We start from the raw sequence: 15,380 nt of genomic DNA, 5'->3' as shown, positions 1-15,380 counted from the left end.
CTTAAAAAAAAAAAATCCTGATAAATGCAATACAATGAAGTCTGAAAAGGGAAACATTAAAATATTCTGTAAAATCCTGAGACGAATCCTTGACAGACTTAATTCATTTGGTGAATAGAATCTCACAGACTTGAAAAAAAATAAAAACAGGAAAAGAAAAGTTACATCATCTGATAAGACTGTTAGACTGAGGCTGACATTGCATTTGATAATGGGACATATTTGAAAGCATTTACTGCACTGGCTGCAAAAACTCTGATGTGAACACAGCTTCTGCATAATCCTCACAGACATCCTGCAGCTCTGCTGCCACATCACATAGTGCTTCTTCTGTCAGCTGCTCTGCAAGACTGAGGGAGAGGCAGGGAACAAAAGAAAGGGAAATGTTCAGAAAGTCAGATTTCAAATTCCAGTCATTCATTCCATGGATATTAACGCCCTGATTTTAAAAGGCAAATACTCATGTTTTTTCATTCTTTCCACTGCTGAGCCCAAGAAAAGATCTGATATGTCTTGTATAAGATAACAGAAATTCTCTCCTCAGTGAGACTCACAGCAAAGGAAATTCTTTAGGGTTAAGTGTTGAGAGATGTAAGTTGCTTCATTTTTTCAAACACTTAGACACTAATCCTGCTTTGGGAATAAAATTTAACATACTATGGGCTCATCCAAAGGCCAATGAAGTAAACAGGAAGCTTCTTATTCATTTTAGCTGCCACTGAACCAGACCTTACTGAGAGCAGTAAAGTTTAAGGACAAGTGAGATGAGGAAAATTCAGTTTTCAGTTATCTTTGGACCACAGCAGATGTTACAGAAAACTATTTTAGCAGAAGAACACGATTGCTGGCTCCTGGAAAACTTCTTTTCAGTTTTTCATATATTCTGGAATATCATAAAGTTAGCCTTTAGACCTTTTAAGCGTGCACAGCATGGGGAGGTTTATTTTAAACATTGTGTGATCCTATTTTACATAAAAGGATGTATAATGCCCTCTGGTGGTAAGCATAAGTTAATGAGGCGTGCTGGATATCAAATTTGTATGATTTCAAGTAACATGTATCAGGCAAATGGCAGCAGTGAAATTCAGCTGCCAGGAGAGAGTCACCACTATTTAATTCATCTGCCAGTCCCAAGGAGATGCCAGTCCTTGAACTACCCAGCCTTACACCAAGTATGAACAGGAGGACAATTCAGAAGGCAGAATGACAACACTGAGAACTGACAAGGCTTTTTTCAGTGGTTTAGTTCAGTAGATTCACACAAGTGGTCTAAGCACAGTTATTAAAACATTTCCCTACTTATCTACAGTCAGGGGAACCATCAACACACATGATTAACTTCACACATGCAAGTCATAAATATTGCAGGATCTGTTCCTGGAAACACTGATGCAGATGGCAAATATTTCTCAGCTGAGCTATTGATTTCAATACTACAACATTAAAAATGTGTACAGAAGCTTAAAAACTCTTGGAAATTAAGCCTGCTGTCCAATCTGTCAGTACAGACAGCTATGGCAAACCACCCCACCTAAAACCACTGAAGTTAGATTTTGTAATTCTTTTTTAATATTACAGAGTTTTCTTCTTTCACTTCTCTCTCCCATAGTCAGAAGTATGCTGATTTCCACTCTGCAGGGAATTAATGGCCCCTCTATTCCTACTGATGTTGTGCCAGTATTTCTTCAGTTGTGAAAGAACAGGACCAGCAAGATTCAAGTTACCCTATATTTTACAGTTGTTTTTGTGGTAAACACTATAGAAAGATGTGAAAAATAATCAGTCCTCCCAGATATTCTGCTCCTGTACATTTTTGTTTTATCCAACTACCTTAAAAACCCATGAACACCAAGTACCAGTAGAGAAACAATCCAATAACCGAGTGCTTCTTTCAATTTAATTTGGAATTTAATTCCTTTCCTGAATAAGGACAGAAAAACCTGTTCATCAGCTGATACATTAACTTAAAAACCACAAGATAGTTCATTTACCTCTCAGCAATCTGCCATGGATTAAAACTGCCTACTGCCTCATGGGAAATAAGCTTTAAGTGATGCTTGTATCTGCAGTTATAATCCAAGATGCTCTGGAGCATATGTGGTGGCACAGAGAGAGACACACAGCATTCCTTCTGCGAAGAATTCAGAGTCAAGGACTGCAGAATGTCATTTCCACTCTGTAATTTCTCCTCTGCTTCTTCGTTTTCATCAGTATCACTGAAAATATAAAACAATCACTAACTGTCATGAACTAGATATTCAAGTATCTTTCTGAAGGATCACAAAATCTCTTCAAATGGTAACCATAATTTTCGGTAATGGAAACATGCAGCTCATATGCACCACAGTTTAGTGTAGGGCTGAATACTCTACTTACATGCCATCAGAAAGTTTTTCAAATAAAATGTCCATTTCTGGCTCCGTGTGTCCAGTTAATTTGGTTATCTGAATTGGATGAGGAGATGTAGGTCTTTTAGTTGATGCAATTTGTTGTCCTAGAAGGAATAAAATAACATTTTAAATTGTTTCTTTGGAAGAGAAAGCTACATTTTCTGCAGATAAATCCTCACAAAGACTTTTGCTCCTTTAAGGGAAAGTACTTGAGAGAAGTATCAGCACCCAAAATGTAAATTCAATATAGGATTTCCAAGAGCTCAGTGTATTAAAGCTGAGCATTTTAGAGATCCTACCTTTGGCGTAAATAGTTTGTTGTGTCAGTGGATACTTCTAGAGGAGAGATAGAAAATACCACTCCAGAACTAGTGTAGTCTAGTAAGACTGGAAGTAAATCCAAGACACGGAAAAAAAAATCCAGCAAGATTTGTGCTCAGTCTTTACCAGTCTTATGGTGAGATTTTCTGACTGGTGTAAAACAGTCCCATGGAAATCAGCATGTGATCAGAGACTCAGCTTGGAGCATCAGCCTGTCTTCACTGCTGGACTCCATCACACAGGAGGATAAAGAACAGAGCAGAAAGCTGGGAAAAACAAGCCTAAATCATCTGTATTAGCATGCCACTGCAGCACACAATATTAACCTATGTGCACTTATATACGGAAACATCAAACTATTGTTTGGAATGCTGCTTTTCCTTAGTGAACAGTTTCCTACTAGTATTAGGTCTCTCAATCTAAAATTTAATCTGATGTGAAAATTTATTATGTTTTATCTGAAGGACTTTCATTTAGTCTTTTAAAAAACTGAATTATCTTATTTATTTTCTCTCCAATAAAGACAACCAGGAAGTATGTAATTAATGTGAACTGGAGTCATCGGAACTGTTTTTTTCAATTATTAAATACTTCTTGTTGAAGCACTGAAGTATTGATTGGATGATGAATTCTGTACAGAAAAATTCAGATTTTCTGAGGCTATAAAAATTAAACTTGTATGTATGCTGCAAGACCTAAAAAGAGTATCACCATCATTTGAAAGGAATAATTAAAGAGAAAAATTCAATATAATCTTCTGTATACTGCCAGAAAAACATAAACTGCCAGGGATTCACTGCTACACTAACATTTACACTAACACTTTTGAACTCTAAGCCATCTAACCTGATAGTTCATTAAAACAGAGGAAAGAAAATGGGCTAAGCAAACTAGAAGATAACTATTTGCTTGCTTCTGCATTAGCAAATCAACAGCAGGAAAAAACTGAGACTGTTTCACTATACCTTACCCCAGCCTGTGAACCCTTAAAGAATAGTTTTGAGTTCATCAGCATGAAAATCATTACTACTAAGCAATTGTGTTTCAAAGGAATCAAGTCAAATGAGAACACACTAAATAATCTTCAAGACCAAGATTTACATATTTGCTAGTCCCTTTCTCAAAGCTGAAGACAGGCAAGTCATGAAGAAGTCAACAAGAAATCAAGTGGCTTTAGCATACCTTAGACTGAGAAAGTAACCTAGCTGTCTTCTGCAGTAAATTCAAGTAGCTTGAATTGGAGTGTACGTATTTACAGAATATCATCTTCCCTGCACAAAAATCACTACTTATGTTTTGGTAGAAAAGAAGATGTCTAAGCTAAGGAAGGGGCAACATTATGTGTTAAAGGTCCCTATCCTTCAGCTAAGTTGTACTAGCAGTGCTTTCCATCCAAATGCATCCCTAATAAAGGCAAGTCGAAAATGGCAGCCTGTTCTCAGAAGAGATCCTTCATCTTTAAAATAAGGATTTTAAAACTCTATTTTAGAAATAAGGAAAGGAGCACCAACAGCAAAAAATGTCTGGATAGTGCTATTTGATCACACATAATCCAATGACTTTTATTTCAAACCATCTGAAATTAAAGATACAGATTACAGGAAAACCAAGTTGCATTAAAAAAAGACACTTACTCATTCTGTCTTCCTGGGCCAAAAGCTCTGAATCACTGTATACAATCTGAGTGAATCTCCTGCGTACGGCCTCCTGGTATCTCTGATTTTGAACATACAAATTTATCAATCAGCACATACTTAGCAGTTCCACTGTACAAGTTATTGCCTAACAGAAGGCAGGTGATGATCCTCCTTGGTCAAAGTAGGCTTATTTTGCCTAGATAACGTACACAGAAACGGGGCAGGGGGTGAAATCACAGACTGTGATTCACCTTGTTCAAAATGCCATACTTGAAGACTCAATTAGTTGCCAGCACCACAGTAACTCCTCCCATTTCAGATCAACAGCAGTTAGCCAAACAACAGAAGGGCCCTCACACTGTTCCTGTCTTACCAATTGAGAATTCAAATGTATGCTGAATATGTAGTTACTTCATAAGGGTAAGGACACCGCACAATCCAAGTTTCATGCTTCCAACTTATGAATAGATCTCTGGAAGTAAATGGCACTAAACTCAGTAATTTTAAGATACAATAAATGTCATCCTGCAGGAGGACTGAAATGGAACTTGAATCAAAAATTATAGGATAACTAATCAAAGAAAAATTTTTAAGAACACAATATCCAAGAAAGTTCAAGTCAAGTAAATCATAACCTCATGAATATTTACACAGAAAGGTCGGTAAGTAAGGCACAGATAACCATGTATTTGTTTGACTTCCCCATCTCGTCCTGCAAAATACTTTGGATTCCCAGTGCATATTTCCTTGAGATGCTCAAGCTACTAGAATCCTCTATCACAAAAAGAAATAAAAAGGGATAACCCCTCAAATTCATAAACACTCACATACTTTCAAACCTATAAGACAATTGACATAATCGCTGTACTGATTCTCCCCTTCACATATGATGATCAAAACCACAGTCTAGAGGTGGGAAGCAAACTCAGGTCTACCAGCTCTAAAGCTAGCAATAAAACCATTAGGGAAAACATTCTTCTGTGCTTACATTACGTTTTTCTGGAAGTGCAGACTCCTTCCAAGTCTTTCATTTCATACACTGATCCAGTCAGACGTTGCTTCATTTAATGTGCATTACAATTTATGGACAATAAACAAGAAGTTGGTACTAATGAGATCAGCCAAGAGAGAAAATCTTACTTCAATTTCTTCCATTCTTTGCAACATTGACTCTAGGCTATGAGTGTCAGCCACAGGCAGAGCCTCGGTCTGGAGTCTCTCATACTGCTTCACAGTCCCCCGTTCCTGAGCAGTATCTTCCAAAAGATCATCCAATAGCTTTTCACTCAGAATATCTGTATTTGCTGCAAGCTGATACTTAAAAAACCACAGTAAAAACAGAACAAAAACCACACAATCAATGCAAGAAAGAAAGAAAAAGCCAAAAACTATTTGGGGAAATAATGCTTACCAAAAACCCATTTATTTGTATTTTATGTTTTGCAGCTCTAAAGGCATTGTTCAAACAGCGGTGTGAGCTCGACTGTACTACCTGTGTCCTATCTAATAGAGGTTCTGAGTGCTCCTGGATTGCCTTCTCAACTTTGTCCACATCCTGGGCTGGAGAAACACTTTGTGACCTACACAAAAAAGAACAAATGACAGTGCTATTCTGAAACTTGTTATGACAACAATAATTTAAAAAACCCAAACAGACTAATATACTTTTTAGGGAACTGGTGAGAGTGAGAAGACCATATCAGATCTGACACTATTTCTTAGTGCTTCAAAGTCAGTCAACACCTTAACTTCTGTACTTTTTTTTTTTCATTTCTCCTATACTAAGGTAAGTTAGAGCCTTCATTATTCTTGAAGATTCTGCTTCAAGCCATGCTAGTCCTCAAAAATAAAAAAGTAACAGAGGGTTACAAATGAACATTCTAACAACTGAAGAATGAAATCACATGATTGTATTAGTTTAGAAAACTGCAAAAAAGTTTTGAGAGAGAAAATTAATACTGACTTTAAGGCCACATAGGCCAGAAAATTGTTGAGAATCAGGGAACTTCAATTATGTTTCTGCTACTGACAAACAGGCAATTTCATGGCTATCCACAAATGCTGCCCGGAGAGACAAGCTCCTACCATGCACTCTGCCTAGCACAGATCCAGCAGCTGGATGAGCAGTTAGATATCCTGCTTCAACTGCCATAAACAGCAGTCCCAAAGCAAACCAAATATGTGGAGCCCTGGTCTACAGGATACTAAATATAGTTCAAAATAAACAAACATGCACTCTATTACTGGCTAGGACAGAGATACACGCTTTGGCCTTCCAGAACAGGGGGATACTATTTACCTTCTTATTGCAGTGCTGTGAATATCAACTCTGCATGCTACGTGTTCTGTCAGGGCCCTGCCTAGCACTGCAGCTCCCAGACAATACTCCTGGATCCAGGAAAAAGGACAAGGCAATGGCTCCCCGAGGCTCTACAAATGAGGACACTTCGTGCCAAGTAGGAAAAGAACTGTGCTATGCCACTTGCCTTCAAGGTCTGATAGCCAGCCCAAATCCACCCTACCGACCAGTACAGCTACAGCAGCACTTCCACAGGAGAGCAGGGTAAAGGTGGGTTCCTCTGGACTAGGAACGTACCGCTGAGGTGAAGCAGGTGGAGGTGCAGGGTTTGGAGGCGTGTGGGGTATTTTGCGCTCCTTAACAAGTTGTTTGTTCTCTTTTAGCTGGAAAGCTACCATTGTATCTTGAAATTGGGCATGCTTTCCTTGAGGCTGCACCCGTCTTGATTTTAGAGATTTCAGCTTTCCCTTAGAATGAACACAATCACATTAAAACCATATATTCCAATTGTTGATTTTTGAAGTATTTTGCATTCTGGTACACAATTTGTCTTGGAAGTCATGCCTGCTGCCGTTGTTGCACAACTGACATATGTGGACGTTTTACAACTGATTTAAGGAGAAGTACAACTGTACCTGAACAGAACATATACTTAATCCTGCAACTATTATTTTTGCAGATAGTTCAAATTTTTCCAGTGTTGCTCTTCATGGGGAAAAAATTCTGAAATGTTCAGAATTAGACTCTGTGTTAACTCCCAATAAATCAAAAATAAGGTTTCCATGGTAACATTTTATTCAGACGTGAAACAAGAGTATCACCATATTTGTATTTGCTGCAAGAACACAGACTTGTCTCCTCAGTATGAATTACTGAAATGCTGAACCTTGCTGCTCACAGTCCTCACTGTAGATAGACATGTGAATCAGTAGGTTACAAACACATACATCTATATGACTGTATCAAATCTGATTTTTCAAGCTGAAGGTGATACTCTGAGGAAGGAAAAACCCGACATTTAATAAGAACCCCTCAACTTTCTGCAAAATTTAGCACTTTGAAATATTCAAGTAACTCATTTGTTTGCATTACAGAAACCTCTTGCTGGTCACAGGAAAGACTTAGCAGAAACCAGAATCTGTGTTGTGAAGTTTTATAATTTCTCTAATCAAAGAATTAAAACTGCCTAGTTTATATCTTCCTACTAACATAAGCATTAGCACAACATTACTGCTGAGTGCATTTCTCAGGACAGAGGATGACCAGTAAGAGGAAAACATTTCAGCTTTAATTTCAAATTGAAGTATCATCATCGTGCTGATTTAAAACATGAAACTAGTTTCAGTGAAAGTTTTCCTTGCTAATTCTGTTGCTAATTCATTGTTTCTACTTGTATAGTGCATTTTCAAGGAGCAGTACCAGTACTTTGAAAAAAATTTGATAAAATAGTCATAACCACTAGAAATAACATAGATGACATATTTTATCCCCCTATGCCTCCTAGCTCAGAATAAAAAATTATGAGGAAGTGCAAAGCTTGACAGCATCTTACATTATATAATAAACCCCAGAGGACAAGTAGAAGAAAGCATAAATTCTTTTATCACTTCCATACCTGTGATTTTGCAGATAATAACACACCCTTCTTCTTCAAAGGGCCACTTTCAAGGACGGGATCTTTTTTGACAGCTCTGCCTCTCACCAGGGCCTCGATACCTCCTTGTAAAGCGGCACTTCTCTCTGGAGCAGGTGGGACCTTTTCTTCTCGGAATTTATCGTGCAATACATGAGCACAACTGTTTGCCTTCCGAACTGCTAAAATATTTGCAACATGTCAATGTTTATCTGTATCAAAAATAATAAAGAAACTTTGAACTGTAAGTTAAAAGGGGCAAGAATCTTTATTTCTTCATTTGATACTACTGTTACGCTAACTGTTATACATAATCATGAACTTTTAAACTCTACCATAAGGGGGTGAAGAAGAAAAAAAACCTCCTGTACTTCCTGACAAGTATTAACTTAATTGTCTTTTTTACATTGTTTCAATGAACAGGAGATTTGGGTTTTCTCTGCATATACATATAAATATGCATATAGATATTTGAAAATACACATGTATATGAAAAATCATGTGAAAGCCTTCTGGTTAATAATGGCCATATGAGGTCTAAGCAGTGATACAAAACATTCTTCTTTAGGCAGCAAGACATGTGGAAACCATTAGATGCTTGCTTGACAATATACTGTCTCTATGGACTGCCAAAGACGAATTCATCTCAGAGAATTCTCCTTGGCCTTACCTAGGGGTAGAAAGGAATGCTTACTATTCCAGTAAAAAGCTGTATGAGGTATGAGAAACACAGCCCAAAGAAGAAAAACAGTTAATATAGGTTATATAATCATGAAAATAAGCTGTAATGTCTTTCATGAGGTGTTAAAAAACTTCAGATAGTAAATTTATTTCATAATATCTTGAGAAAGAATAAAGCCCATTTCCTTTTATATATGAAGTAAAACAATGAAGTAAACTAATTCTCCATGGTTCCATGGCAAGCTAGTAGTGAAAAAAGAATAACCTTCAGCTTAACTATCAGTTAACATGTCTCTAGGTACTGAAATTGTGATTACTGTGCAGAAGACATTAATATTAATGAACTGGCATGCTTAAAACATAGCCACCCCTCTCAAAAGTAGAGAAACTGCACAAACCAAGGAAATTCTGAGCCAAAGCTTCAGTAAATCTTTTCACTGTAAACAGTTAAACAAATGATAGCTTTATTGGAGATTTGCTAACAGTTTGCATTCCAACATAATAATATATTTATACCATTTTATCTAGGTAGATATTTAGAAATATTCCATATGCACCATTAAAATCAACTTGCAAACTGCCATTCAGATGTATACTGCAGAAAAACAACCCAAGTGTAGTCCACAGTAAAAGAAACAGAAAAAAAGTAGGAAGAACAGGATGATGAGAATAATAATAAAGTTATAAAAAGGCATATAAACCTGCAGGTCTGTCATCTCAGGTGAACAGCTGCAAAAAAAATGCATAACAAGGCTATATGAATCCAATTACTACATATGAGCTGTTACACACTTCTGACCAGCAATATGTAACATACTACAAAACTGAACTGCAGATGATAAGTTAACTGATAAAAATGTATTTAATAATTCAAAATACAAACCAGTCAAGAGATTCTTGGCAGCTGGAGGTTTACTAAGTTTTTGTCCCTGCTGTCTCTGTAAGAAGAGAGGTTTGTTTTCTCGTTTTGGAGATGTAAGCTGCTTTTGGTCTGGAAATGTCTCAGTGTTCCTTGGAGATTTGCCCTGAGATACTGAAATGCATTTCTTCACTTTTTTGGGTGTTTGTCTCTTTTCCAGCAGTGACTCCAGATCCTGCAACAAATATTTAGAATTTTAATGACTCTCTCAGGAACCCTGACGTAATAACAAGAAGCAAATCCCAGAGGTACTAAGTAGTCGGAACTTTTTTGGTGTGGTTTGGTTTTTGTGGTAGTGATTATTCCTGATAGCTTGTTCATGCAGGAGCTCCTTCATATCTTCATAGAATGACTTAGGTTGGAAGGGACCCTAGACATCATCTATTCCAATTTCTTCTGGCTGGACAATTCTGCATCCACCACCATGTGCAAGGCTCAGATGCTCATCTCTAATGCTGAAGACTAAAGCATACATTGCAAAACAATAAATACGTAACTTACACCAATGTATAAAATGCAGTTCTTTCAATCCTGAAAATGCAAACAAATCAGAAACTGGTGCTTTGTTACCACTGTCACTACCAGCCTTCATTCTACCAGGAGAGCAAATAAAGACAGGAACAGTATCAACAAGAACAGCAGCAGGTAGCTTCTGTGTTATAGGATAAAACTCTGGTTTAGACCACCATTACTTAGGAACATTAGATACACATCTATAGATTAGAAAAAATGGCCTTAAAACAAACAAACAAACAAACAAACAAACAAACCCCACAACAGTAACATATTCTGCCATTTCATGAGCACACATTATAGTGCAGTCTCACATTTTACTACATCTTTTCTGCTTTTGCAAAAACAAAATGCTTTTTCCTACCTCAACTTGCAGCAAAATATCTATGATAATGTCAGAAATGGAAGAATCCCCTTCTAGTTTGGCAGAACAGAGAGACAGTTGTCGAATGAGACTACCCAGTTCCTTGTAGTATGTAGGAACCTGCTGCTCTGTTTGCTCTGTAAAGTGGCTGGCAAATGCCTGCAAGGCTCGTACAGCTCCTCTGTGTGCTGCTGCCAATCTGGATACTGCTCGAGACTGGAAAAATGAAAAATAAATGCTTTAACAGGTATAGTTTCTATGAATACTGAGACTATTCAGAGACTCGTTGCCAAAATTTCAGGGATAAATACTCAGGCTTGGGTTAACTCTGATGGATATGAGGCCACCTATGAGCATTTAAGCAATCTACTAAAGGTACTAGGCAACAGCACTTATATCAAGTGTCGTGCTACTTCAGATGAAATAAGCTGGTTATAACATATTCTGATGTTTCTACTACCTATGCCAACAGAGTACTGTAATCATGGGCTTGACAGTAGCGTGCAATAATTGCACAAATACAGAACATTCTCCATCCTCCAGTTTTCATTACGGAAGAAAATACAAGCAATGGAAAAGAGAATGATGGGACAACAGGGGCAAAGCAGTATGCATGCTCTTAGTACTACCTTTCTGAAAGATGCTGGGCAGAGAAGAAAGTCAGAAAGGCAGCTGATAAGACTGAGTGACATCAAGAGGAAGTTAAAAATGTAGCCAAGAGTAGAACACAGTGTGATTCAGGAAAGGAAGTGGAATGCAGAAGGAATTCAGAAGCCACATAAAAGCAGAAAACCAACAGCCTTCCTCTCCAGTTTATTGTAGAGAGATAAGAACTGAAGAGAAAAGGAAAGCAGCAAATGCAGTACCAGACCCAGTGAGACATACTTGTGTGAGAATGAGCTAAAAGATGCAAGACACAAAGAAAACGTCTTTTCTGGAGAGGACTCAGGTGTACCCTAGATAATCAAACTCAATCAGGCAGAAAACCTTCTGTCAGTGAGTTACAGCCTGAAGGATAATTACACCTTACCTTTTTAGTATGTCTGATTTTATGAGGACTCAGTTTCTCTAGATCACCATGAATTTCTTTTACCTGTTTATCAGGAAAGGAGGGTGGAGAAGGGAAAGTCAGTCAGAATTAGCTCCATGTCTATAAATGAACAATTAATACTGTAATGTCTAAGTGAAAGTCCAAATTTCCCAGCAGTGATGCTCATCTCATGAGAGAAATTAGTCACAGCATTCAAACCTAAACTAGAATGCCATACAAATCCAGAGATAACCCGATCAAATTTGTCTTCTTTCACTTCATTCCTGTCAAATCACAATAAACTAGCTACTGTAGCTCCCCATTTAAAATGGTGGTCCCTACCTGTTGCTGGAGTACATACAGCATCCGAGCTGATCGTGCAGCTTGCTTCTGTCTCCTAGTGCAAGCTCGTTGCTCTTCATCAGGATCTAATATTTCTCTATCTTTCCCTGAAAAGCATGAAATGTTAAGTTTTGTGTCTCAATTTAACATGTGAAAAATCACAATTTTTCACAAGCCATAACAACAAACGTAATTTAGCAATAAGCCTCTTTCACACAGAACCAATACAGGAGGTATCACGTATTTTGTAGGGCTCCCTGAAGCAGTAATGCAAGCCAGTACCTTCAACTCTACTTCATGTTTCTAATTAGAATTTTACTAAACAGTGTTATAAAATATAGTTTATTAGTTATATCTTACAAAATCGCATATGACCCCATAGTTTTAGGACAAAGTTGCAGGTGAAGCACTCCAGGTTAGGAATGGTTAAACCTCTGCCTAGTTACCACAAAAGCACCAATGCTGTGTACACTGGGGCTGGCTGGGACAGAGTTAGTTTTCTTCACAGTCACCAGTATGGTGCTGGTTTGGATTGATGACCCTGAGACACACCAGTGCTCTGGCAGCACTTGTACAGCACTGTCGCTTTCTCTTGTGTCAACTGTGCCCTGCCAGTTTCTAGACTCGGGGTGTGCAGGAAGCTGGGAGGTGGCACAGCAGGAGGGCTGACCCCAGCTGCTCAAAGGGATATTCCACGCCATGCTAAGCAATCAGAAAAAAAATTATTCTTTTGGAGAGAAGGTATCAAATGCTAACAGGCATTGGGTCTACTTGCAGGAGGTAATAGCTTGTTTTGTTTTTTTCTTTCTTCTTCCTCTTTCCTCACTAAACTATCTCAACTAACGTTTTCTTGCTTTTAATCTTTCTATTCTCTCCCCTGTCCCATTGGGGCAGGGGAGAAACAAGCACTAGCGTGTAGCACTTCACTGCTGACCAGGGTTAGCCCACAACACATTGCAAGAAAACACATTAATCGTGCTACTGCACAGCCATAAATTAGGTGAGTCAGACTTGTGAAGTGAAAATTAACCAGCTGTCGCCCCCTTTTCATCACTGATAAGAATGTGGTTAATTTTGATATCCTTTTTTGCAGTCTGAATATCTAGCCAGTAGGCATACAGACATCAGTATTTTTCCACCCACATTATTAAATAGCCTACCACGAATTCACTGTCACTGTGGGTTGGATTGGAACTTGCCACAAACACTCAGAGACATTAAATTCTGCTATTGCTTAAACTGGCTAGCCATTCTGGCTTTTGAAAAAAGTCCATGGTTCTCAAAAATCCAGAACTAAATATGGATTCTAATCCAAGCCAAAAAAAAGGAAAGAAAACCAAATCAAAGTACTGTACATTTATATAGCATCACTATTGTTCAGTCTCACACCTTTTTTAGCCAGTTCTTCAATTTTCTGGACACAGCTGCTCAATTCCTTTTGCAGCCGTCGAACTTCCTGCATATTATTATCTTCTTGTTTGCTTATGTTTCGCTTGGGGTCCAGCTGCATGTCATGGGTGGGTGGACAGTCCAAAACAGCTGGTATTGGCTTTCCCTCATTCGGTGTGTAGACATAAACTTTAGCACCAGAGGTGGTAGTCTCCACTTTGGAAGGCTTACTGAGTTTCTGCTGGTATTTTGAGTAAGTATGAGACTTTTGAGACAGTGCATTTTTATTTTCTGGACTTTCAAATACTTCAGTCTTCTGCTGTGGTAATTTTTGAGCCACCAATGGTTTATTGGCAGCATCTCCAAACACTTCCTCTTTCACCTGCTCTTCAAGATGTCTTCGCTTTAAGTCCCTTTTAGCTAGCTGAATAGCCAACTTTAGTCTCTCTTCAGATACCACTGAAAACATGCCAGAGCTTCTTATGCTGGGGGCCTCACTTCCAGCTAGATTTCTCTCATCACTGGACACCTTCAATTTTTCTATTATAATTGGACAAGGATTAGAGAATCTGAGAGCCAAGTTCTCTGGAACTGCAGGAACATTTCTATTAAACTGCAGCTGTTCCAAAGTGTAAAAACAAAAAGCCGATGTTACACAGAGCACTTTACACAAGTGATAAACCTCTAGTGTATAAGTGTAAGGAAAATTAAACTTCTTTCGTAATAAAATACATTCTATCACGATGGACTTTTTCAATGCATGCAAGGCATTATGTCTACTCAAATGCTAGTATTGAAAATTATTTTGAATTAAGCATTTAGATCATCTTGCAAGTAACATTAGGCACTTATCTGCAGCCTAGGGTGGGCACATTAGAAAGCCTGCTCTCAGCCCATCAGTTTTCCCACTTTCACCCTTCTGATTCTCTTACCCATCCCACTAGGGGAGAATGAGCAAATGACTGTGTGGCTCAGATACCTGCTGAGATTAACCACAACAGGCAGGTAAATAATATTTACAGATGTAGTTTCTGATCTATAACCTTAGAAAAGGACAGTGTCAAGATGATGTACGACAGCATCATGAGAGCAAGTATGAAGATCTGACACTCACTAGTGGCAGTCTCAGGAAGTGGGTCATAATCATCATTTTGAAATGATAGCAAATGAAAACCAACTCAACATTGCTGCAGAAGTCAAATAATACCTGTGTTTGCAAAGATTTTGCTTCATTCCTGTATAGTTGGGCAGTGAGCGCAAACGAAGCATCAGACATGGCTGGCATGCTTGGTCCCATCACAATGGCTCGATGAAGAAAATACAGTTATTTGTCCTTTACTTACAATTATAAATATAAAAAGAATCATATATTATTTCTGCCTCTCAAAAGCAATTCCAGGTCTGATGCAAATAACAGACACAGAACCCACCAGAGAAGCCACGAGGAAATGGAAAACACAGTACACATACTCATACAGGTGGTACACAAAACGGAGAGTACAATCTCACTATTTAAGGCAAAATTTACCATCTGCATTCTTCTTTACATGCCATCATGGAGAGATGAGGAACACCATTAGGAGCATAGTGTGAGGCTCACACTATGCACTAGAAATAGACTACCCTGGAATTTTTATAGCTATTAATTACCTAAAAGGGAAAGTTTTATACTACATCGATAAGAAAGCAGATGAGCAAGACAGCCTAAGGCTGTGCTCAAGGCAGCGGGATCATATAACAATTACGTAGAAGGAAAACAAGTCAAGGGCATGCTCACACCTAAACTACTTTTATAGTATAGTAAAATTAAATAATTTTAATATAAATCAAATATTAAAATTAAAAGCGATGTGTGGAGACTG

At 38.0% G+C, this 15,380-nt stretch overlaps 1 protein-coding gene across 1 annotated transcript; it reads right to left on the bottom strand.

The window, feature by feature from the left end:
- Nucleotides 1-232: 232 nt before the first annotated feature.
- On the bottom strand, nucleotides 233-14,815 carry KIAA0753 (KIAA0753 ortholog). Its single transcript, XM_008935008.1, is given in 16 exon segments — nucleotides 233-350; nucleotides 1,992-2,216; nucleotides 2,377-2,494; nucleotides 4,346-4,427; nucleotides 5,489-5,659; nucleotides 5,838-5,928; nucleotides 6,092-6,114; nucleotides 6,117-6,187; nucleotides 6,934-7,114; nucleotides 8,263-8,462; nucleotides 9,845-10,055; nucleotides 10,758-10,973; nucleotides 11,788-11,850; nucleotides 12,130-12,236; nucleotides 13,519-14,137; nucleotides 14,726-14,815. Coding segments are annotated over 16 exon segments (2,586 nt in total).
- Nucleotides 14,816-15,380: the final 565 nt, after the last annotated feature.

The sequence above is a fragment of the Merops nubicus genome, unplaced genomic scaffold (genome assembly GCF_000691845.1).
Source record: "Merops nubicus isolate BGI_N331 unplaced genomic scaffold, ASM69184v1 scaffold41380, whole genome shotgun sequence".
NCBI lineage: Eukaryota > Metazoa > Chordata > Aves > Coraciiformes > Meropidae > Merops > Merops nubicus.
This window is presented reverse-complemented; position numbering and strand designations above follow the sequence as displayed.